At 30.9% G+C, this 27,540-nt stretch overlaps 1 protein-coding gene across 1 annotated transcript; it reads right to left on the bottom strand.

Moving 5' to 3' along the window:
- Nucleotides 1-12,210: 12,210 nt before the first annotated feature.
- On the bottom strand, nucleotides 12,211-15,141 carry LOC109811472 (putative disease resistance protein RGA1). Its single transcript, XM_020375232.3, has one exon. The coding sequence runs from the start codon at nucleotides 15,018-15,020 to the stop codon at nucleotides 12,432-12,434; it is 2,589 nt and encodes an 862-aa protein (XP_020230821.1). The 5' UTR covers nucleotides 15,021-15,141; the 3' UTR covers nucleotides 12,211-12,431.
- Nucleotides 15,142-27,540: the final 12,399 nt, after the last annotated feature.

A 27,540-nucleotide genomic window follows, 5' to 3' on the forward strand; every position in this document is an offset into this window, starting at 1 on the left:
AAAAGTTACATTGGTGTTATTATAACCCTTCTCATATTATTGAGATATTCCTTGATCCTTTGATAGTTTCTAATATCCCCTGATATTCTCTATGAATATTCTCTACTGTTATTGTGATTGATTTGATTACCACAATTATAATATTTGTTATAATAGTAACAATCTGACAGATTCTATTTAGGAATAGCTGTTGTGTAATTAGCATATATATTTGACCTGGGTTAGTAATAAAGGAAAAGAATTACATCGCAAATTCTTCTTTACATATATATATATATATATATATATATATATATATATATATTTGAATTAATGAAATGAAATATCAAATAATTTTCAATTTTTTTAAAATTTAGTAGACTTAATTTATACATTAAAAACTTTAAATTCAATAGTTAGATTGTTGAAATTTAATGTAGAACATGAGTTATTGAATGAGGTAAGTCTAGATATATTTACTTATGAAATAAATGAATTGTTTCTTATATATATATATATATAAAGAGAGAGAAGATGGATCAAATAACTTGAAGAGTAACTCTTGTATAAATACTTCACTCAATAATTTATGATGTATGTTAAATTTTAATAATTTAACTATTAAATTAAAAGTTTTTAATGTATAAATCAAATTTATAATTAGATCATTGAAATTTAACATACACAATGAGTTATTGAGTGAAATAGCTTAAATAAGAGTTACTCTTCAAGTCATTTGAACCCTCCTTATATATATATATATATATATATATATATATATATTTTACTATTCAAGATATGATTGGACATTAATTATATAAACATCATTCTTGTAAAAATTTGAATCATATTATATTATGTTGGGTAAACTGATCTTTATTATACCAATAAGTCATTGGTATAGGAACAATTGGTTAGAAGAAAAGAATCACTAAATGTTATTGATCAAATTTTATGATAAAAGTTAATTATAAATAAAATTAGTAAATATTTTATATTAATAATATGATTATAAAAAATAAAAACTTATCCTTTGACAGGGGTGGCATCAATATGAATGTATTGGCATTAAAAGTATTTGGGTATGGGCAACTTCCCCAACGGTGATTAATATTGTATGACTTTGGCCACATTTTCATGTCACGTTCTCTCCTCTCAATATGGGCAGATATTATTATTCATACGTATATACTTTGTCCTTTTTTGTGGTTGACGGACCCATATTTAATGTCTTGCCTCTTATGTTTCTGCCAACCTGGGCTTGTCTTATTTGAAATATATTAATGCTAGTCTGTTTGATACATGCAATTAGATTCAGGTACCATTCACAAAGTTATTATTGTACTCGTTTGATGACTTTTATTTTTCGCTTTTGGAAGACTATGCTAGTTGGATTTAGGTGATCCAATTAATTGATTTTACAATAATTTAGCTGTAGTTAATGTTCACGTGATTCATGAGTAATATTTCTCTTGATGTATTAAATCTCAAATGGAAGATTAAAGTTCATTTATTGTGCATAAATTTAATATAAATATATTTTAAAAAAAACAAATAAAACAATAAATCACATATAATCTCAAATGTGTGGTTGAGCGGTAGGGGTTGATCCACGTTTAAGCAAGGTTAGGAATTTGAATCTTGCCTTGTGTATGCAGCCGCGTTAAATCTTGAGACCAGCTATCCCACTCTTTGAGGTGCCCCCAACCTAACGAGGAGATACTCCAGGGACGAACAAAAAAAAAAATCACATATAAAAAAATTGATTTAAAGCACATGAGATACTTAATTTTTCTATGTATTGTACCAAATTAATTATGAGAAACCTAATTATATTTTAGCTAATAACTTGGTAAAGACTAAGCTATAATTACTTAGTGATTTTTATTCTAAAATAAAATAATTAGTGTATGGTAATTTTAACTTATAATCATTTATAATGTAGATAATTGATTATAAGTTTTATCGTAAACTTAGTAGTTTTAGCTAACTTAGACTATACTAACTTGATAATTTTTAACTCATTGACTTTTAATTCGTAATTTTTAATTCTTGTTCTTACCGATATCAACTCGTCTCCTGTTGTAAGATATTCCCTTCCAATATCCGATCTTCTTCACGATGTCCGATCTTCTCCTTGGATTCCTCGGATGTACCTGCAAAAGGACTCCAACGATCAAGTTAGTTGCCTGTCCAAAATGTCATGTATCGTTTATATTATTATCTGTGGTAGTTTTCTGAGTAACCGTGTAACGGTCGTGTAGTTATTTTTCGAAGGTTATTTACGGTTGAGTCTTGTCTGATGTCATTGATATGCTGAGGTGTTCACCCGACCTCCCTTGTCCAATATTACACCTCAACATCTCGTGTATTTACTTTAGTTTGACTTCGGTCAAATTATCTAATGAACTCGGCTGAGCTCGGCCTTAAGTCAGGTTGGTACAATTCTTATTTTGTAATATTAGGTATAAGGACCTTAGGTTTTTTTTAATTATTTTTATATATTTTTTTTTTATACATTAAGACTTATTATTAGTCTAATGTTAAGCCTCTATATTGGTGCCTATGGTACCTATCATGGTGCCTATGGGGAAGGCTAATTTGTTGTAGTTTATTAAAGTTTTGTTTGTTTAAAAAAAATTGAAAGAAAAGCAAGTAGAAGGAAAGAAAGCGAAAGAAAAGAGAAAGACTAGAAAAATAAGATAATTTTGTAGTTTGGTAAAAGAGAAAATAGAAAGAAATAAAAAGTAACTTTATTTTCCCTTCTTTGATTGGATAAAAATGAATCAAAAGAAAAAAAAGAGTATATTTACTGAAAGACATAAATACCCTTTAATAAAATTATTTTCAAACAAAGTTAAAATAATAAATTAAAAACTATTATTTCCAAAATATCATATAAGCAAACTTAGCAATAGAAAATTAAAAAAAATAAATTATTTGTAAAAAAAATTAAATTAACTAAAAATTATCTAATTTAACACTTATAAAAAGATATTATACAATTTAATTGCTGAAATTTATAAAATAAAAGATTTTAAAAAATATGGCAAGAACTTGAACACGTGACTTAAAAAATGTTTAACTCCAATTGCCATATAATTATTTTTATACTATTTTATTGCATTTATTATAATTAGAAGGTAAAAGAAAAAAAGAAGAGCAACTAAAAGAAAAAGACATATAGATGATGATGGTACTTGGCAACTGGGGGCAAAAAGGTAAATGAGACGCAGAGTGATGGGTAATGGCAAAGGACATTTAAGTCTTTTTATAATCATAAATTAGGTCTTCCCACACTTTTCCTTCATAATCGGACGGAAAGTATTTTTCAGATGGGGCCCACATAAACTTAAGACTAAAAATCTATTTTAGTCCCTTATAATAATTATTTGTTTTAATTTAGTCCTATTTTTATTTTTGTTCTCAATTTGGTCCTTAATAAATTAATTGGTTGCAATGTCAGACTTTCATTCAAATTATTTAGACGGAGTTAACTGTTGGTCACGTGGATGCCACGTGAAAGTTACGTAGATGCTACCTGGAAGCTACATACATGTCACCTGGATGTCAAATTTTGTCATGCATCTAGAACCAGAATGACTCGTTCTGAAACTGGAACAGTCTGTTCCGGTTGCACTCATGGTGTGTAAATTTTGCATCTGGAATGACCCGTTCCAGATGCATTATTTAACACCAACGCATGCAGTAGAACGGGCTGTTCTGAGACCAGAATAGGCCGTTCTGAGACCAGAATAGGCTGTTCTGAGACCAAAACGGGCTGTTCTGGCTTCCAAAATGGGCCGTTCTAGATTTAGAACGGGTCGTTCCAGAATGCCAACCAACATAGTGCCCCAATGTGGTTCAAAAATCGAATAAGCCATCTATTAAATTAATTTTTTTTGAAATTACAAGGACTAAAAACAACAATTTTAAATTTGAGGGACCAAAAATAGATTTATCCTAAATTTGAGGGACTAAAAATATATTTAAGCCTTGTAAAAATTTATATCACATATTAAAAACATATTTATATGATAAATAAATTAAACTTAATTTTTATAAGATTTAACATATTTATTTATATGTTTTTATTAGTGTTAAATTATTATTAAGTAGGTTTTTAAGATTGTTATGTAACCAAACATTTTAAAAAATGTCTATGACATATAAATATATAATATTTATAACATGTATTTTTTAACAAAAATTAGGTTTACATCTGTTAAATTATAATATACCATAATCTGACCTAGTTTATTTTCATCCTTAATCATAATTGTAGATATAAAAACTTGTAAAAAATAACTATAATATATATTTATACTTTAAAAATTATATATATAATTTTTAATATTACAAATATATGAATAAGTATTGTCATCACGATTTTAAATTTAAGGATATAATCATGAACTGTATGTGTGATATTCTAGAACTAGAACGACCCGTTGTGAAACCAAAACGGTCCGTTTTGGTTTCACTCCTGGTGTGTTAATTTTGCACCCAAAACGGCCTATTCCGGATGCAAAATTAACGCACTAAGAGTGAAACCAGAACGGGTCATTCCAGTTTCAGAACAGGCCGTTCTGGTTCCAGATGCATGACAAAAATTTGACATCCACGTAGCATCTACATAGCTTCCATGTGACATCCACGTGACTAACAGTTAACTCCGTCTAAATAATTTGGACGGAAGTCCGACATTGCAACCAATTAATTTATTAGGGACCAAATTGAGACAAAAAATAAAAGTGAGACTAAATTGAAACAAACAATTATTATAAGGGACCAAAATAGGTTTTTAGCCTAAACTTAATTATAATTCCCATTAAAAACAACCTAAATCATATTTAGGTTCAAATCATCAACTAAACCAAATTTAGGTTCACCCAATTCCGATTCGACCAAACCAAATTCAGATTCGAATCATCAAATTAAACCATTGGTAGACATGAAACACTTATAAATATTAAATATTAATTATTATTAATCTTTACAAATGGAGTTTTTTATTCAAATAATATTATTTTAAATTTTTTTTACCCAAATAGCAACTGTGCAAATTTATTTCCCCAACTAGCACCATTTACTATTTACGTTTAGAACAGGCCGTTCTGATTTTAGAACGTACTGTTTCAGTTTAAAAAATAACACATGACGAATGAATCAGAACGCGCCGTTTCGGATTCAAAATTAGCACATAAAAAGTGGAACCATAACGGGCCGTTCTGAATCTAGAAATGTGGTATGATTGCGACAAGTTCCAGAAAATTCATATCCCTTGCTCGCATGACCCGTTGAGAGATTTACAGTAAGGCTAAATGTAATGTGGTATGATTGCAGCAAGTTCCAGAAAGTTCATATCCCTTGCTCGCATGACCCGTTGGGAGATTTATAGTAAGGCTAAATGTAATGTGGTGTGATTGCGACAAGTTTTAGAAAGTTCATATCCCTTGCTCACATGACCAGCTGGAAGATTTACAGTAAGGCTAAATATAATGTGGTGTGCTTGCAACAAAGTCCAACAGGATTAAAATAGAGATAGATATTAGAGAACAACATAATCAGTTTCCGCCATCATTGATCTTTATTGTTGTATTGAATTTTAATAAATTTATTTTGTTATATTTATAGTATTAATATTCAATAAATTTAATTATTTGATGTTAGTTTCTGAGTTTTGCTATTTGATAAGTGAAAATCAAACAAAAAAATTTTATTTATAGGGCATAATGCCGTTCCAGATTTAGAACAACCTGTTCTGGTTTCACTTTTTATGTGCTAATTTTGAATCCAGAATGGCCTGTTCTGATTCATTTGTCATGTGTTATTTTTTAAACTGGAACGACCCATTCTGAAATCCGAACGACCCGTTCTAAACGTGGACAGTAAATTGTGTTAGTTGGGAAAATAAATTTGCACAGTTGCTAGTTAAGTAAATTTTTTTCAAATAGTATTATTTGAGTAAAAAATTCTTATAAATGAGACAAACTTATAAATATTATATAAGGGATTCACAACTTAAACTTTAAGACATTAATAATTATTTTTTTTCTTTTACTAATATCATGCTTTATATGTTCTCTTTGTCTATTTTTCATTTGTATTGTTCTTCTAATTATATTTTTTTTAACAAACTTCTTGCTTCAAATGTGAGTCCAACACATTATTACGTAAACTTTGATAAAAGACAAACCCAATGTTGAGTTGCTCCAAATTTTTATTTAAATTTAATTTTAGGACAATGTTGTCACAAAAACTATTATTTTTCTAAACATTATAATGTTGGCTTCTATGGTTGTAAAAGATAACATGTGAATCATAAAACACAATTTATTTCGATTTAATAGTTTTTTTCTAATATAATTATTATTTTTAACTTATGAATAATATTTATACAAATTTTCATGATGATTATTAGTGATACATAAAATTGACATTAACATTTATGTTTAATTTATCTTTTATATAAATAATTTTTATTATATTTTCAAATTATTTTAATGAACACATAATTAACATATTTATATGATTATAAATATTTTATATAAATTTAATACTTGCATTTTATATATTTTTTCAATAAATTTTAACTTTCAAAATCCCTTGTCCTCTAGTTATCTCTTTCTAACTTTGTCTTTAATATAATAGAAATGGAAGGTATGAAACAAAGTTTTTGTTATTTTTTTTTATTAAATGAAATTTAAATTAGGATAAGTCACGACCTTTCATTTTATTTGAAAGATTAATGAAAAAATAAATGGAACTAAATCATTTTGCATGGAATTTAAATTATAAAGGTATACAATATAATATGATAAAGTTTTATTTTCTCTAATTCTACCTCAATTTAGGTGATCATAAATTTGTGTATTTGAATAGAACAAAGGGGAAATAGATTACCCTCAAGTTCTTTCCCTTCCCATCTTATCTTATCTTAATATATATAAATTGAAGAAGTTCTCTAACTTCTTTTTTCGTTCAAACTAAAGCTAAACAATCCTCATTTTATAATTTATTATCTTATTGAGTGCATGTTATTAATTGAAATTGAAATTTGAAATATGCACTTAACTTATGTTCATTAACATTTTGTGCATACATCAATGTTCTCAATATGCATTTAACACACACCCATATTCATATTATGTATCTATCCATATTCTCAATGAAACACAATAACAAAAAAATGAGAAGGCCAAATATAGGTTGCATATTCAACTCCCAAACTTCATGGATCTTCACTTTTTTTCTCTTTCTAATCAAACTATATATATTTCCTAACTATGATCAAACCAAAGTTACCTTCATATAACCTCTCTTCATTTTCACTGAAACTACCTTTATTTCTTTAGATTTTCATGTTTATTTCATCATATATTATTTGAGTGCACATTTATGTTAAAAAAAATGAAAATATGGGATGTAATTGATTTCAACTGTCATAAGTCGTCATAGCTTAAAAATGCAAACGTCAATGGAAGGTGATTACTTATTTATGGGTGAGATCATAAGTGACATAAGATAAAGAAGATAACAAGTGGTGAAAAGCACAAGAGTGGTCATAAGACAAAGGTCCAGTTTGACCTTAAGGGAGAGGAGTATATAAGGTTTCTTTTAAGAATTGAGCTTCATAAGTTCATTCTTAAGAAATTTTAGAGAGATAAACTAGAGAGAGAAGCTTTGAAAATTGTGATCATTTTTCTTTTCTTTCTAGACTTCCCAGGAGAGTAGTAGATCTTCGTTTGATGCATGAGGGTTGATAAGAGGCTTTTGGCTGAAGATTATCCTTGTAAAGACGTGGTGCGGGGTTTCTTAGAGTTCAAAAGCTCACAACTAGTTCTTCCTTTTTTCCTCTAGGGAAGCTAAGAATGACTTGATGATGCTTTGGTTGAGTTGCATGTTGTTGGTTTTCATAAAAAATGTTGTGGTGTTGTTGAAGTTCTCGAATAGTATGATGAAGGGAGTGGGTTTTGGGTGCTTTGAGCTTAAGGTTTGTAATTTTGATGATTTGATTTCTTTTTTTGTTGCATGTTGACATTTTTGTGTGGAATAAGTTTTATTGAGGTATATGAATGATATGTGGTGTTGCATGTTGAAGAATCCTAGATTTAAGGTGGCATTGAGCAAATTCATGAGTATTCTATGCGCAAAAATCATCGTTGCACTGACCGCACCTTGTAGGCATTGGGCGTGGCTTCAACCAGGGGGCCTCTATCTTGCTCATGCTAGGTGCAAAATTGGTGGTGCCGAACATGAGGAGAGAGAATCGTCTCGGGTTGGATTAAGGCCAAGTGTGAGACTTTGTCAGGCTAGGCGTGAGGGCCCAAGGGTCTTTACCTAATTCATGTTGGGCATGAGTTTTGTGGCATCGAACGTGGGCGAGGCAATGAACACCCTGCCTCAATAGCATTAATGTAGGTTAGAAAGCGTCAGGCACGAATTGTCTTGTAAAAATGTGTTGTCTGAATGATTAAAATGGTGAACATGAATATTTCATGTAAATTTATTGCATGTTATATGTTGATTGGCTATGCATGTTCTATGTATATTAACCTGAGATGATATATATAGATGATTGTATGGTTGACATGGTTGAGATGCATTAGCATGCTGTAAATTGATGAATGTTGTTAGATATATATCCATTGACCCAGGGTAATGCATATAGATGATTGTTGAGGCATTGATGCTAAGAGTGCTTTAGGCATTTAGGCATGTTGTGTTGATGCATTATTTGAGGAGTGATGCTTACAATGTTATAGACATTTAGGCATGTTGATTGACTTAAGATTAGAGGAAAGGTTGATTTCGAAAGTTAAATATCTCATTATGTGGATATTTATATGATGCTCTATAAGTTCAATTGTTGAAAAACCTTCCTTTAGTAGGTGTTAACTCTTGGAGTGGATTGGTGAGTCTCCTTTAAATTCTTAGTTGATGTTGGAGTAAGGTACGAAGTTGAGGACTACAACCCTTAATTTCTTATGGGAGAGATGTGTGGTGTTGCGAGGATAGTTAACAAGTTAATCCCATAAGAAACTTGGTTAATGCATGTCAATATCGTGGTAGGCTTAAATCCAAGCTATACTATGTCTAACAATGGTATTGAACTTTCCTAATTTTAGTGATGATATTCAAGAAATCATGTGGTAGGAATTGGTATCCCAATTCAGTTTTCGATCTATCAAGTTGGTATGGTGTGAAAATGATTAGTTGATTCGTTAGGGTTAAGCCACTTAGACTGCTTATGTGTTGTAGGAGATCTTTATAAGGGAATGTGTAACAAAACATTAATTGAGGTGTTTGCATATGATGTGGTGTGATTTCATGTGCTTCATATGCTTGTTTATTTCATAATTGAATGACATTGGTGTAGTAAAATATGATCTTGTCATATGTTGTTGAATTGCTTACTCTTGTAGGGCATTGAATGCAATGTTTGGGTTTGCTTTGTTGAATTTGAGGTTGTAAACTATTTAGTCATTTTATTGAGTTTTTGTGGATTGTGTGATTTGAGATCACATTTGAGGTTATCAAAATATTAGGTTACTGTTGTAATTGTTGCTACTTTTATAATTTGTTTTTTTGTGTATAACATTGGTTGTTATGGGTAGTGAAATGAAGATGAGAATGTTACGATAATATATTGGGAATGTAATTGAAGGGGTGAAATTGAGATTTAAAATAGTTTTTGTGGGAAGGGTTGTTTGTTATGTTGCCTATGCATAATGAGTTGTATTTGTTGTCGACCCTTTACTATTGGGGATAGCAAGGAGAGTTCAAGGGAAAGATTCTTAAGCAAGGTTTCATGCTTCATCAATGATGGATTGCATGTATAGAGCAAAAGATAGATGTGATAGTAATGATTTGAGAACTACTTTGATTGATAAGCATGGAAACCTACAATTGCAACCTAAGCCCATCTTTTTGTTATAGTGTTTCTCTTCCTTGAGTTTGTATTATGTTTACATAGTATTTCTTTTTAAATAATATTTCAACTACCAACTTTTGTTCCTCATGAATAACATTTTGTTCAAAATAGTCATGAGTTATTAAAAGACCAAAATCAAGAAGGCAAAATTTAAGGAATTTGAAGAGTCTCAAAATTTCAAATGTTTTTCTGAGTTGAATCTATTTCTTTAGCTTAACGGATCCACTTCTCACTAAAAAAAAAAAATCAAATTTATGCTATATATGTTGGTCTTAAATTTTATTTTTATCCATTATAACTTATTGTCGAGTTAAAAATTAATTTATGTATTTAAAAATAAATTTATATTAATTAATATATTCATATTCTCGTGCACTGTAGAATTTATGAACTAATTGTCAACATAAGAACATATTTAGATAAATTTTTCTAGAAATATTTTAGACGAAAGATAATAGGAAAAAAATGAAATAAGTTTTTTCTTAAGTTAAAATTAACTTATGAATAAACTAATTTGTAAAAATTCTTTCATAATTTTTCAAAAAATTATAAATTAAGTTGTGTTTATGCATAAGTTAGTTTTAGTTTATACAAAAACTTATTTAACTTATTCTTCTTATTTTTTAAAAAAAAATATTTTTAGAGAAATTTATCCAAATAAACAAATTTATATTATATATAGATTGTTATAAGCAAGAGGATCGTTCCCCTTTCCCTTATTACTTGTGTTGCAACATTAATTGATAAATCAAGTATCCAACATAGAAGCTCAGTCTCTCCCACATAAAACACCGTTTCTCATCAGACGAGTCTATTGAACTTGTACTATCCAATATAATAGTATCTAACTACAAATCTATGATAGTAACCTTGATGACACAAATGGGAGTTAGGAGTTGGAACACCTCATCACTTCCAAGCAATTGAACAAGAAAAACCACTACCTTAAGTTAAAAACTTGTTTGCAACAAAATTAATTTGTAATTATGCCTCACCACTCTTCTATCAATTATTTAATTATTTAAGACGTAATAATTCCTCAAGTATAGGTAAAAATATTAATAATACACTCCTAAACACACTCTCTTAAATATATTTCTTTTAATTGATTAAAAATTGTTAAAAAAAATATAAAATTTGATAAGGCTTACATCTTATTTAATCTCTCTTTCTCTTCTAATTTTATAGTTTTTAATTAATTCTAATTAATGAAAATGAATGTGTGAAAAAATGTGTTAGAGAGTATATTTATAGCACACTTCTTAATCTCAACAGCAAGTGGAAGAGAGGAAGTGATACTCTACGGTGAAAGGTGCACATTCAAAGATTAAATATAGAGATATAGCCGTTATATTGGAAAATCAATATAGTTTAATTACTTAATAGTTTGTTATCTGTATCTTATCACAATCTCAATACTACGTTTTTTTAATCAATTGTTATAACTCCATGCTTAATGTTTTAAAGTGACGAGTTGGGATGTGCAAAAGAGAATCGCTTTTAAAATTACAAGGCCTACGAACTATTTAAACCTAAACAATTATATGTTCAAAAGTGCGGAAAAAACATAAACGCTATCTTCATCATGAGTCCAATTTATTGAATATATGATAAAATCACCATCTAGATTCTAACATAAAAAAATCTCAATATCAATATAAATGAAAAACGTGAAATTACGCATATCAATATAAATGAAAGGAAAAAAAGCCACCGCAATTAAAATTTTTAAAAATAAACAATATTACACAACTATCTCAAAAGTTCTAAATTGAAATATTTTACTTAGAAACACATATCAAAACCAAATTGATATCGACTCGATTCAAAAATTGAGTCAGTACTTGAACGAATAAATCATTAGTTAATTCATATGAATCATATATTATTAAATATATCTTTTATATTAACAATATAGTATAAAAACTATTTTTGTTATATGATGTCAACAAAGCATCGCTATTGTCAAGATATTTCATTCCCTCAAAAACCCAAAGGATATGGGTTTGACATTTGCCTAATGCCAAGTATCCAATTTTTTTGTCACACAAAATATGTGTTAAGGTTTGTTATATTTGTCCGACATGGGTTTTAATCAGTTGAATTGAATTTTTAACCAATTTAAGTAGTTAACATCAACTTAATTACATATATGATCTGATGCTTAAATCAAATTAGTGTAAGTTTCAGCTCCTGATCACACCATTCCAACTATTGGACCTAGTCGAGTTTGATAATACTTTCTAAAATCTCAAATTTATTTTCACGAAAGAAAAAAGAAATATAATTCTAAATACACCAAACAAAAATCCAAGTACAATTTGATGTGAACTTAATAATATACTCACGAAAAGTTCAAAACAAATTAAGAAAACCATCAAGAACAATAGTCTACATAATAGAAAACACCCCCATTATAAGAAATAAGTAAAACAAGGCTTCAATTCATCTCTATTTCATTAAAACATTCCTCTTCGTCTTACTCTTCCTTTTCTTCTTTCTCTCCATTTATTTCTTATGGTTCTTCAATGAAAACTTTTTTAATATGTGATAATTTGAACCAAAACTCTCCAACATAGGGCTGATATTTTCTACTTAATTCACGGCAACCTTCAATCTTCAAAAATTCAAGTGTGGTGAGGTGATGAATGTTATCTGGGAGAGATAGAAGTTTTGGACAACCCATTATACTGAGTGTTTTCAAATTAGTTAGAGTTGACAACCACTCTGGAAGCATTTCAAGATTGTTGCAGTTTGAAATAGATAATAACTGTAATGAGTTGATAGTTTCTTGAAGCCATTGAGGCAAGACCACCAGTTGTGGTAAATCCACAAATTGAACATATCTTAACTTCAAATTGCTGTTTTGTTCTTCATGGTTGTCCTTCCAAGGATCCAAGTCCAAATTACCACAATCTTTGATTAACAAAGTTTCTAAATTAGGAATTTTTTCAACATTTAGTGGCAAAGACTTTAGACTTGGACAATCACAAAGAGCTAATGTTTTAAGAGCAGGGAATTTCACACCTCCAAAGATAGACTCCACATTTTGGCTTGAATTAATAGTCAAATATGTAAGCATGCTCAAGTTGGCAATCTCATTGTCGGGAAGAATAGATTGCTTTGTGGTTATCTCCAAAACTAGCAGATTGATCAATTTTCTTAATCCTTTGGGCAATGCTTCCAGCTCCGTGCATCCACTAAGGTCCAAAGCTTGTAAATGTTGGAGCTTGCAAATAGAGTTGGGGAGACTTTTAATATTGTGATTATTCGCAATGCTGAAATATCTCAAGTGTTTTAACTTGCCAATGGAACGAGGCAAAGTTTTGCATGTGGAACAACTTAAATCTAAAACTCGCAAGCATTTGAACTTTGACAAACAAATATTTAGCATAGCCTCAATGTTGGCTCCTATTGCACCATTTGGAAACAATATGCTTCTCACAACCACTGATTTTGTGGTGAGTAAATTATCAACTAAATTGTACTCAGCAAAAGATAGATGTCGAACATTGTCAGGAATATTTTGATTGGGAGAATTTATAAATAGACACTCATCCTTTGCAATAAATAGAGCAAGATCATGCACCAAATCATGTATTTTAAATAAAAAAAGAGTGCCAAGGTCATAAAAATCTTGAAGAAAAGATTTTGACAACAATTCATACAAATATTGATTGGCAACATCTTCCGGTGTCCTATTCTTGTTCTGTGAAGCAAGGAGGCCAAGTGCTGACCAAAGCCCAGTTAACCCCATATTAGAAAATTGATAATCCTTTGGGTAAAGGGAAAACAATGCAAAGCATTGCCTCAAATAGGAAGGCATGAGATCATAACTTAATTTAAGTGCAGGTAAAATGTCACCTTTTTTCTGTGGAATATTCCAAATTTCACTATCTCTCACATTTTCCCACTCATTTGTCCCAACTTTCGAAAATAGTGAACTCCCTAATGTTCTCACAGCCAATGGAACCCCTTTACATCTTTTCACAATTTCTCTCCCAATATTTACTAAATGAGTATGTTTTTCCTCTTCTCCTTCTTTAAATGCCCATTTGACAAATAAAGATAATGAATCTTCTGGGGAAAGACCTTCTAAAATGTGAGCGGGAACAGTTCCCATCATGAAAGCAATTGTTTGACTTCGTGTAGTCACTAAAATTTTACTTCCTGCTGCACCTACTTGTATGAAATTTCTCAATTCAATCCATTTAACACGGTCATCGTTCCATACATCATCTAAGACAAGTAAAAATCTTTGACCGACAAGTTTGTTTATCAGTTGACTTTGCAGTTGCTCCAGATCCAACATATTTAAATTTTGTTGGAGAGGAGGAGCATCAGGAGAAACAAAATCAACAGCAGAATTGATGATTTTGATAATTAGTTGCTTAATATCAAAGTCATCAGAAACACACACCCACATTTTCAATGAGAAATAATCAATTGTTCTCTCATCATTGAACACAATCTTTGCAAGTGTTGTCTTTCCCAAGCCTCCCATCCCCATGATGGGGATAACAGATAGACTTTTATCATCATCATTAGAATTCTCCTGCATTAAAAGCTTTATAATCTTTTCTTTATCTTGTTCTCTTCCTATAACATCTGAATTAACCACACGAGAGTGTGTCAATTCTCTCGTATGCACAACACGTGTGTCAACATGAATTATTTGAAGGCCAAACTTATGCCTATCAGCTGCAACCTTGTCAAGCCTCTTGCTGATATCTTTAATTTTGTGAGCCATCCTATAACGAAAAACAAGTGGATTAGAGCTTGAGAAGAAGTGACCTACCTTGTCTTTGGTGGTACCATGAGTTTTGACCACTTGCTTTCGTAGTGTTTGGCACTCAAATTCATCCAACACATCTTCAGCATCGTAGAAGACACGTTTGATCTGCTTCAGCCATTCTTGCAATTCATGATTCTGCTCCTGCTTTTGGTCAGCATCTAACAGCACAGCCTTCACTATTGAGAGAGTTCCGTTAAACTCTTTGAGTTCATCATATACACCCAGCACCTGAGAAGCTTCTTCGTAAGCCCGAGAAGCAAGCTTTACCATGAGTGACTCTGCGATGCTGAAGAGAAATGATTCCGCCATAGTTGTTGTCAGAAACTCACCACAGATCGGAATGCAAAACACTTGTTGCTAAGTCAACTTTTGTTCCCACTGATCACTTAATTAACCATATGCACTTGCTTTTCATATATAGTGAATTCCATAATAATAAATGTCACATTCTACCAACCTCTGTTATTTATAATATTGAATTACTAAATAGGTTTCTTTCGTTTGACATCATGGCTGGCATCCTGCACCTTCTAGAGATTTAAAACAAAAATTGAAAAAATAAATAAATAAAGAGAAACATTGTTAACAATTTTTAGTCAACTACCTTTGGGAAGGGTTCAAGATTGCCGGCTATAGTTAATTATAACTTTTTAATGATAATTAGAGTACGATATGCAGAGTAATTCAATACGATTTGATTTGATTTAATATTGTAGTTCTTATCATCAATCAATTATATAAAATATGTTTTTGTTTCTATCCCCTAGGCCACATGGTATATGTTATAATTTTTTTTTCTTTTTTCGCTTAAAATATTTTTATTTTTCAACAACCCATGAACCAGCAACATCCAAGAGCCAAAACAATTCTTTAATTAATCGTACAGTACTGGCTTGCATAGTGGATTAATAATTAATGTACCACGCAACCGAGTTATAAGTTTATAATGCTGAAATACTAATATTTTTCTTCCACTTGACAACATGGTTGAAATTTTTGAAAATGATTAAATATTTTAATATTTTTTTTATTTAATTTAGATAATTATTAAATATATTTTATACTTCAAAATCTTGTTTTAAATCACAAATATGCATTTAAAGTTAATTTTAATTTAGGATGAAATTGCTTAATCTTAGGTATTTTTAATAATTTCTTTGTTAGGATGTAACACATGGAGAAAGGAAATTAGAAACTACAAATTATAAAATAACAAAAAAAACCCAAGATCATTCCAAGATCAACCAGATGCACTATGAGCGAATCTTTTTAAAAGAATTCACTTTAATCAATCAACTACTCGCTTTGAGCTAGTTTATACAGAGGCTACTCCTAGATGCACATAATAGCTTGCTTAAGCGATTGAGTTACTCGCTTTAAGCAAGCCAGAGTTCACTTAGAACAACTACAACGAGAGCTTTAAGCGAAACAAGTCAAATGCTACCCTTGGAAGCACATAATAGCTCACTTAAGCAAATGAGTCGCTCGCTCTGCGCGAGCTAGATTTCACTTAAAACAACTACGACAGAAGCTCTGAACGAGGCAAGCTAGAGACAACCCTTTACTAGAACTTCATCCATAGAAAATATTATCATCACACTTGTTTCATTCATAGCATAATAAATAATAACATATAACATTACAATACATTATGCAATGGACATAGACTACATTTTATCATGTATGTAACGTCAATAAAAATATCACATTTGTGCATTACTACTAGTAATACAAGTGGAGTAGCTTATGAGTACATGTCAAGTCACACTCTTACTAGGAGAACATACTACCAGGATCTACTTGAGATAGCTAAGTTGCTCAAGATATGGGCAAGAGTGAGACTTCCCAATATATGTTATCTCTAAGGTTGGTCGCCAAGCTTTTACACAAGTGATCTTTCCTGATGGTGTATTCTATAGTATACCCCAAAAACACATTTTATGTAAATGATGCATATTAAACAAATTCAATGCATTACATTCCCATGAAATCATAGTTTCACATTTTACATCTTTCTCATATCACATTACTCATCATTTTAGGTTCATATATTCATATATAGATATCATTTCACATTCACAACAACATCACAATATACGAGTTATACATGGAAATCAACAAAAGAACAATAAAAGGTTCTTAGGTAGGACAGTGCCAAGCAGCACATGCATTGCGTCTAACATGAGTCAACTAGAGATCCACATTGTTCTCTATCTAGGTTGCACGCAACGTGATTGTGTGTTTGCACCTAATGAGAACACCATCGAGAACCCTCTAGGGTGTCCATACATGATGTGAGTCATCTCACACCCCTTGGAGCTTTTGTGTCCAACGAAGGTCATCCCACGCTCGACGTTGGAGACTTCAAGAACAATATTTGCTCTCTGCTTCGACGATGTCTAATGCACCCCAAGTGGCACTTAACATCGTATTAAAAACAACATGCATAGCAGAAAAACTTAGAATTACGAGTCACATGTCAATTCACAAAAGACACAATTCAATCGATAAGAATGCTCTATAACATACCATTGACACTCCATATTTACTCAATTTACATATATAAACCAATATCTTCACACAACTATTACAACAAGTTCCCAAAGGATTTTCCATAAAAACTCATAAGAATCTCAAATCATACAATACAAGATAAATCATGTAATTAATCTTACATTAAAGTAATTCATGTCATGAAAATTGAGTAAGAAGAACAAGAGACAAAATAGTCGCATTTGGAGAAAATCCCTAATGTAGCATACAACAGAGATAGGATTGAAGGCCAATATCAATACCCAACATATAATCTCACACCTTTAATAAGGTTTCTCACTTACCCTTACTTAAATAAACACTAAAAGACAAATATAACACTAATTTCCCCTTCCTCTAATTTTTTTGGACTTTAAAGCACAAATGCGTACATGAAAATAAAATGAAAACTGATCAAAGGAAAGATAATAATCTTTAAAACTTAACCTCTCTTTAGTCTTATAGTTAAAACATACTCAACCAAAGTTACTAATTCTTTTCCTCTCAATTGATTTTTTTTTTGGTGTTGTTTCCTCTCAATTGATTAATTAAATAAAACATCACCTTGTATATATTAAATTGGAATAAATCTATGTGATGTGAAGCCTCCGTTAGTTGTACGCTCGCTCTAATTTACTTTCACTTAATTTCTTTTCTCTCATGCCTTCGTGAGTTACACGCTCTTGACATGCAAAAGTTGCTACTCCTTTTTGTTGAACCATGATTTACTCTTTCCGTTGTTATTTTCATCTCAATTTATTTGTAACTTCTCTGAAATATATCTTCTCCACTAAATCTCATCATTTATCTCTTCTCATATTTTATTTATGTATTCACCATAACAAACATTTAATGATGATATTCTTGGATCAGCACTGCCCTTCGTAGAAAACCCTTCTTACTTAAGTCATTGATGACAAATCCAACAAAGTCAAATTATGTCCAGACCTTGTCCAAGTCAACATCAAATTCGATAACTTATCCGTACCTTTGCTCTCATGCTCTCTCCCTTGTTTTCTCCTCTTTTTATATCTTATATCCTGAGAAAGTTGATGTTTTTCAATATCATGTTTCCTAAATATAGAATTTTGTCAATTGGATTTCTCTTTACTACTGAAATCGTATTCAATTGGGTCATACATATGCATATACAATTTGGTTGGGAGTAATTTGACCGCAATGGAATTGTTTTATTGTCTATCATCTTCACTTTAACTGGACCATGTCCTAGAGATACGATACTTGCTTTGATCAATGATCAATGGTTTTTTTTTTTTTTTTTTAGTGAGAGATACTTCATGATTGAAGTGTTGTTTCCATGCCAAATAATGCATTGAGAATTTGAGAAATTTGCGGCTTCTTTTGTTATATTTATATAATTATTTCTCTATTTTATTATTATTATTATAGATTAATATTAATTAATAAATATGTTAATATTAATTATATTGCACATTATTATTATTATTATTATTATTAATTTATGGGTAATACATATTGAGTTTTTGATGAATGCTCTGTGATGGGTTGGACTTTTAGTAGCCTGTTGAGAGGTCTCTGGTCTTTACTAGTAAGGATATAGAACTGGTATCCTATTAGTCAGTTCACATAGCAAAAAACATTTCTGTCTTCTGCCTTTTCACCTTCTACCAGGAAGAGAGTAGTCTTCTCTCACATTGTTCAAGATCAATAAGAATGGATCCCTAATTGATTCCGGGTACGCAATTCTTTCTAAACTTTGCTCGAACATACTATAATATTTTATCTTATATTATTCATTATTTGAGTAATCACTATGAATTTCTTTCAATTGGTATCAGAGCCATTAAGATACAAATTATGGTTGTTCTAGGTTATAGAATCAATATCTTATGTATGAATTATTCACAAATTGTATATAAAAAAAATAGAAATTTTTATTGTAGGATATTTATCCTAATGTGTAAATACTGTATAGGTATTGCAAATGTCATTTATCAGGTTCAATTTTGATTTCGAATAATAGAATTTTTTTTTCTTCTTCGTTCGAAAAATGACAACTCAGATTATATTCATCAATTGAACAAATTGTCAAAGAGGTTTTCTTTCTACATGTATTTCAAACCTTAGCCTGCTTGTTTCTCAAGAAAAGATGGGAAACATGCTCAATATCATTTGATTGAATAATTGACCCAGCTCCTTGTTGTTTGAAGAAACCTTCCACTTCCATTGGTATTTCTTCACGAAAAGCAAACATGAGATAATAAATCTAGTCTCTCACTAAGATTTCGAATAGCTGTCCCGAATTCAAGTTGATTATGTTTCGCCTCTTTCTCGGAGAAAGACGGTCCAAAAATTCCCAATCATGTGCAATTTTTTTTCTGAGCTTGTTTTATTCAGTGAGCAATTTATATTTTTTTCTTCTCATTTTTTGATGATTATTCATTGCAATTGATTGGGGACTTTTATTTATCTGTGGATGTTGAATAAATTTGCACATTTTGAGAAAGAATTGATTAAAAAAATCTGACAAATTTTTCGTCTCTTTTTGTCGTGGATATCTTCAAAACCCCAATTTCTTAGATTTGAAATTATTTTCTTTGAATCGATTATTCCCAAAATTGATAGGGGGTTTTGGATTGCCGTGAAGGTTGTCATTGCCTGTAATGGTGGTTTTGCGCCGAATTTTTGTTATGTTCGACCCGTTTTCTATTTTCCGAGTGAGAGAGAAGATGAACAATAACGCGCGTGCCTATCCACTCATAGAGCCAGGCACGTGAGACCCCTATTTTGATCAAAAAAATTTATATTTATTTTTTAAATTTAAATAATAAATTTTATGATATTGGGTATATTTTTTACCTATAACTATTTTTTTTTAATTATTCAAAGAATAAAACTTAATTTGAACTTAATTTTAAATATTGTACTCTTGGGATTTGGGTCTGAAATTTTTTTTTTATATATGTTTCTTGTTATCTTAGTGACATGTTAGTGTGTTATACTCTCCTTGGTAGTATATATATACTTGAGTTAAAAAAAATGACCCTTATTTATATTAATAGTTGTTTGTTTGGTACTTATTTCACATGATATTCATGCATAATATAATTTTATTATATTTTGTTAAGCATGATTAATATAATTTTATATGATTGTGAGCTCACCTATCGTGGGTACAATTATATAAAATTTGTGTGAATGAAATAATTTAATTATTTCTCTAATTAATTTTATATTACATTAATGATAATTATGCCTTATCAGTATTTTGTTGTTAATGTATTTTGGTATTATGATTCAATTTTTTTTCTTAATTTTATCTTATGTCAATTATTTGTCAAGTACCCTATCGGTATTCGATTTTTTTTTGCATAAGTTGTGCATTGTATTTTGTATTTCTTATTTATTATGGTTCGGGACCCTTAGGCGGGATCATAATGAATGAGAATTTTTTATATTATAGGCATGTTTGATTGTGTATTCAGAAATATTTAATTTTTTATTGCATAATAATTATGTATATTAAATGTTTCTTTGTTGTTTGGATACCAGCTTCTTTGCCTATGCAATTGACTTCGGTAAAAATATTGAATGGGGCAAATTTTGAGGACCAGAATGAATCTCTGGACTTATATCTGACAATTACTAATATGGACTTTTTTTTAAGAGAGAAAGAGCCTCCAGCTCTTACTCTTAAGTCCACTATTGTCTAGAGAATGATGGAGATGGTAAGGAGGAGTGAAGAATGTTCTTCTCCTTAGCTCTCCTTATGCACGGATCTTCTTCAAGGAGATGGAAACCACAAAGATGAACACTAGATGGAGGAAGAATCTCAGATATAGAAGAGGCTTAAGCCTTGGATGGAAGCATCCAAGCTTAAGGTGCAAGGGAAAGCTCACTTCAAAGAGGAGGAAAACCTAGTAGGGTTCCTAAGGTGAAACTTTCTCTCATGGTGACTCTTGAACGAAATTTGGCTGAATAAGCTCTCAAATTTCATTATTCTCAAAAGTGAATACAAAGAGTGGAAGAATCACTTAAGTAGGGTTCCAAGTGTGCAACTTTGGGCGCCTAAATCCAAGGCTACATGTGGCGCCCAAAATTTGAATTCAAACTTGAAATTTGAATTCAAATTTTGGCTCCCATGTGCTAGTCCGAAAATTTAGGTGCCTAGATGCATTTAGGTTTGATTTGAGAGTTATTTAGGGTTAATTTGAGTGGCACATGTTCAGCCACCCATGGTGCTAAACATGTGACTCAAATGTAACTTAAATGACTTCCAAATTAAACCTAGTTTAACCTATTTTGCCTATTTAAGTAATTCTTGTATATTCCTAATCTAATGACCTAAATACAATGTTCAAACAAATACAATGGAAAGGAAAAATTACAAGAATGAAAATGAGCCCAATATTGGGTACCAAAAGCCCAAAGGCCCATGAAGCCCAAAACTAGGCCCAACAAGCCTAAAACCTAAAATGCTACTCTATGTGGTCCAAAATACAAGACCAAAATATATGATACCTATACTAACATGATGTATACAAAACATATGAAAATAGCTATAACAAAATATGGCCCATGAAAAGTTCAACTTGGGCCTTCCCAGGCCCATCAGGCCCATTGGGCCCTGACTGGCCCAAACCTTCATGTCTAGCCAACTCCTCTTGGCTCCTTCAATATGTCACCTCTTGCCTTCCTAGGCATGTTTCCATCACTTCTCATGAGAAATGGGAACACTCAAATAGGGTGTGTCTGATGGTGATGAAATACACCATGGAGAAGTCTATTCGACAGAGCATTCAAAAAAAAATGATAGGGCTAAGGATTTTTTTTCGGGTCAGTTGGGTGAGAAATTTAAGACCTTTGACAAAGCTCAAAAGGGTCAATATTTGTCTCTTGTTGAGAAGACCAATTATGATAACATTTGAAATTCGATCAGGTGTTCACTTCTTTTTGACTTCAAGGAAAATGCCTCATATTAGTTCATTTAATTGAAGACTAGTGGGATTCATTTCATCATTCTTGTCTTTTATATTGATGATATTCTTCTTGCTAGTAGTAGTGTTAAACTTTTGACTGAGACAAAATTTATGTTAAATAGCCACTTTTATATGAAGGACCTTGGTGATGCCTCTATTGTTATAGGCATTCAGATTTTCCATGATAGGTCACGTGACATTCTTGGATTGTCTCAAAGAGGGTATATTGATAAAGTCCTCAAATAGTTTAACATGCAATTTTTTTCCCCACGTGCTGCACCTGTTCAAAAAAAAAAAAAAGGTGACAAACTCTCTAAATCTCAATGTCCTCAAAATGGTAATGATAGAGTTGAAATGGAAAAGGTGCCATATGCTTCCGCTGATACTAGTTTGATGTATGCTCAAGTTTGTACTCGTCCCGATATTGCTTTTTCTGTTAAAGCTTTAGGGAGATACTTGAGCGACCCAGGTTTGGGTCATTGGAAAGTTGTTAAAAAGGTCTTTAGATATTTGCAGGGAACCAAGGATCATATGTTGACCTATAAGAAGTCTGATTAATTTCAAGTCATTAGTTATTCTGATTTTGATTTTGTTGGTTGCCCTGACGACCAAAAATCTACTTTCGATTTTGTTTTTATGATGGCAAGAGGAGTTATTTCTTGGAAGAGTGTTAAACAAACTCTTACAGCTTTTTCTACCATTGAGACAGAGTATGTCACTTGTTATAATGCTACTTGTCAAGCTGTGTGGCTTAAAAATTTGACTTCTAACTTTCATATTGTTGAAAGTATTTCTAGGCCACTTGTGATATATTGCGACAATACTACTGTTGTGCATTTCTTTGAAAACAACAAAAGTTCTACTCATTCAAAGAATTTTGATATAAAATTTATGTTTGTTAGAGAGACAATTTTGGATTTTCATACTCAAATTGAGCATATTGATACAAAAAAATGTTAGCAGGCCCACTGACTAAAGGCTTAGCTATTTGAGTTTTCAAAAAATCATATGTAACTCATATGAGTGTGGTTAAGTTTTTTGATGTATTGGGTTAGTGGGAGTCTGAAAATAACATTTTTTATTATTATGGTTTTCATGAGATGTAAGTTTATCAATGATGTCATTTTCATTACATCTCTTTTAGCATATAAAATTGCTTGGACCATTTTTGGGATCACATATGTTATTATGTTTTTATTATCCATTATTTATGATATATAAGCATAAGGTATGTATCCCTATCAGAAACTATCTTTGTGGTTATGTTTATATTTCTTATATTGTTAATTGATATATGTGCTTGTGTTGTAATTGATATATTTAATTTATTGATTAATGTTATCCAAGTGGGAGAATGTTATATTTATATAATTATTCTCTATTTTATTATTATTATTATGGATTAACATTAATGAATAAATTATATTTATATGTTAATATTAATTATATTTCACATGATTATTATTATTATTATTAATCTTTGGGTAATATATATTGGGCTTTTGATGAATGGTCTGTGATAGGTTGGACTATTCAGTAGTCCGTTGAGAGGTCCCTAGTCTTTACTAGTAAGGATATAGAACTGGTATCCCATTAGTCAGTTCACATAACGAAAAAATTTTTTGTCTTTTGCCTTTTCACCTCCTACTAGGAAGAGAACAGTCTTCTCTCACATTGTTCAAGATCAATAAGAATAGATCCCTAATTGATTCCGGGTACGCAATTCTTTCTCAACTTTGCTCGAACATACTATAATATTGTATCTTATATTATTCATTATTTGAGTAATCACTATGAATTTCTTTCATCTTTCACTTAAAGTTTATCTCAGCAATATTGCTTCCCTCACATCAAGCTACGAGCTTCCTTCATTCACTATCTAAACAAAACGGAAACCTCTTTGTTCCTATATATATTTTCTCCCAAACTTCTTGCATATTCAACTCCCAAACTTCTTGCATCTGCACCTTTTTTTTATCTTTCCAGTCAAACTATATATATTTCCTAGTTATGAACAAACCAAAGTTACCTTCGTATAACCTCTCTGCATTTTCACTGAAACTACCTCTATTACTTTAGATTTTCATGTTTATTTTATCGTATATTATTTGAATGCACATTTACGTTAAAAAATGAAAATATGGGATGTAATTGATTTCAACTGTCATAAGTTGTCATCGCTTAAAACTCCAAAGGTCAATGGAAGATGATTACTTATTATTTATGGGTGAGATCATAGGTGGAATAGGATAAAAAAGATAACAAGTGGTGAAAAGCACAAGAGTGGGAGAGTTTATCTAGACAAAGGTCCAGTTTAACCTTGAGGAGGAGTATATAAGGTTTCTTTTAAGAATTGAGCTTCATAAGTTCATTCTTAAGAAATCTTAAAGAGATAAAATAGAGAGAAACTTTGGTAATTATATCCTTCTTCTTTTCTTTCTAAACTTCCCAAGAGAGTATTAGATCTCCGTTTGATGCATGAGTGTTGATAAAAGGCTCTTCACTAAAGATCATCCTTGTAGAGGCGTGGTGTGGGGTTTCTTAGAGTTCGAAAGCTCATAACTCGTTCTTGATTTTTTCCTCTAGGGAAGCTAAGAATGACTTGATGACACTTTGGTTGAGTTGCATGTTGTTGGTTTTATAAAAAAATGTGGTGTTGTTGTTAAAGTTCTCGGATGGTATGATGAAAAAGGTGGGTTTTGGGTGCTTTGAACTTCAGGCTTAGATTTTTTATGATTTAATTTCTTTTTTTTTTGTTGCATGTTGAAATGTTTGTGTGGAATAAGTTGTTATTGAGGTATGTGAATGATATATGGTGTTGCATGTTGAATAATCCTAGATTTAAGGTGGCATTGAGAAAATTCGTGAGTATTCTATGCACAGAAATCACTGTTGCACTAATCACACCTTGTAGGCGTTGGGCGTGGCTTCAACTAGGGGGCCTCTATCTTGTTCATGATGGGTGCAAAATTGATAGTGTCGAACATGAGGAGAGAGAATCATCTCGAGTTGGATTAAGGCCAAGTGTGGGACTTTGCCATGCTAGGGGTGAGGGCCTAAAGGTCTTTATCTAATTCACGTCGAGCATGGGTTTTGTGGCATCGAACGTGGGTGAGGCAACGAGTGCCTTGCCTCAATAGCATTGATGTAGGTTGGATAGCATCAGGTACAAGTTGTCTTGTAAAAATGTGTTGTTTGTATGATTAAAATGGTGAACATGAATATTTTAGGTGAATTTATTGCATGCTATATGTTGATTAGTTATGCATGTTCTATATATATCAATATGGGATGATATATATAGATGATTGTATGGTTGACATGGTTGAGATGCATTAGCATGTTGTAAATTGATGAATGTTGTTAGATATCCATTGACCTGGGGTAATGCATATAGATGATTATTGATGCATTGATGTTGAGAGTGCTTTAGGCATTTAGGCATGTGTTGATGCACTATTGAGGAGTGATGTTTAGAATGTTATACACATTTAAGCATGTTATTTGATTTAAGATTAGAGGAGAAGTTGATTTCAAAAGTTAAATATCTCATTATGTGGATATTTATATGACGCTCTATAAGTCCAATTGTTGAAAAACCTTCCTTGAGTAGGTGTTAACTCTTGGAGTGGATTGGTAAGTCTTAGTTAAATCCTTAGTTGATGTTAGAGTAAGGTATTAAGTCGATGACTACAACCCTTAATTGCTTATTGGAGAGATGTGTGGTGTCGCGAGAATGATAACAAGTTAATCCCATAAGAAAATTGGCTAATGCATGTCAATATCATGGTAGGCCTACACCCAAGCTATATTAGGCCTAACAATGGTATTAAACTTTCCTAATTTAAGTGATGATATTTAAGAAATCACGTGGTAGGAATTGATATCCCAATTCAAATTTCGATCGATCAAGTGTGCATGGTGTGAAAATGATTAGTTGGTTCGATAGGGTTAAATCTGTTAGACTGCCCATGTGTTGTAAGAGATATTTGCAAGTGAATGTGTAATGACACATTAATTGAGGTGCATGCATATGCTGGGGTGTGATTTCATGTGCTTCATATGCTTGTTTATTTCATAATTGAATGACATTGGTGTAGTGAAATATGATCTTGTCATATGTTGTTGAATTGCTTATTCTTGTAGGGCATTGAATGCCATGTTTGGGTTTGCTTTGATGAATTTGAGGTTATAAACTGTTTAATCAGTTTATTGAGTTTTTGTGGATTGTGTGATTTAAGATCACATTTGAGGTTATCAAAATACTAGGTTACTGTTGTGATTATTGCTACTTTTATAATTTGGTTTTTTGTGTACAATATTGGTTGTTATGGGTAGTGAAACGAATATAAGGATGTTAGGATAATATATTGGGAATGTAGTTGAAGGGGTGAAAAACATTGAGATTTGAAATAATTTTGTAGGAAGGGTTTTTTGTTATGTTGCCTATGCATAATGAGTTGTATTTGTTGTTGGCCCTTTACCATTGAGGATAGCAAGAAGAGTTCAAGGGAAAGATTCTTAAGCAAGGTTTCATGCTTCATCAATGATGGATGGCATGTATAAGGAAAAAGATAGATGTGATAGTAATGATTTGAAAACTAATTTGATTGATAAGCATGGGAACCTACATTTGTAACTTAAGCCCATCTTTTTTGTTATAGTGTTTCTCTTCCTTGAGTTTGTATTATGTTTACATAGTATTTCTTTTTAAATAATATTTCAACTACCAACTTTTATTCCTCATGAATAACATTTTGTTCAAAATAGTGATGAGTTATTAAAAGAGAAAAATCAAGAAGGCAAAATTTAAGGATTTGAAGAGTCTCAAAATTTTAAGTATTCTTCCGAGTTGACTCTATTTCTTTAGCTTAATGGATCCACTTCTCACTAAAAAATATCAAATTTATACTATATATGTTGGTCTTAAATTTGATTTTTATCCATTATAACTTATTGTCAAATTAAAAATTAATTTATATATTTAAAAATAAATTATATTAATTAATATATTCATATTTTCGTGCACCACAGAGTTTATGAAATAATTGTTAACATAAGAACATATTTAAAAAAAGGAGTCTAGTTTCAGTTTTCACTGCTACCTTAAGTTAAAAACTTGTCTGCAACATAATTAATTTGTAATTATGCCTCACCACTCTTCTATTAGTTATTTAATTATTTAAGACGTAATAATTACTCAAGTATAGGTAAAAATCATACATATCATCTTTTTAAGAAATATTAATATATAATACACTCTTAAACACACTCTTTTAAACATATTTATTTTAATTAGTTAAAATTTGTTAAAATTTGTTAAAAAATGTATATAT

This window comes from Cajanus cajan, chromosome 6 (assembly GCF_000230855.2).
Source record: "Cajanus cajan strain Asha chromosome 6, NIPB_CcT2T_4, whole genome shotgun sequence".
Lineage (NCBI taxonomy): Eukaryota > Viridiplantae > Streptophyta > Magnoliopsida > Fabales > Fabaceae > Cajanus > Cajanus cajan.

Coding starts and splice junctions, on each gene's coding strand:
- LOC109811472 (XM_020375232.3), bottom strand. CDS start 15,020: ATGGCGGAATCATTTCTCTTCAGCATCGCAGAGTCACTCATGGTAAAG.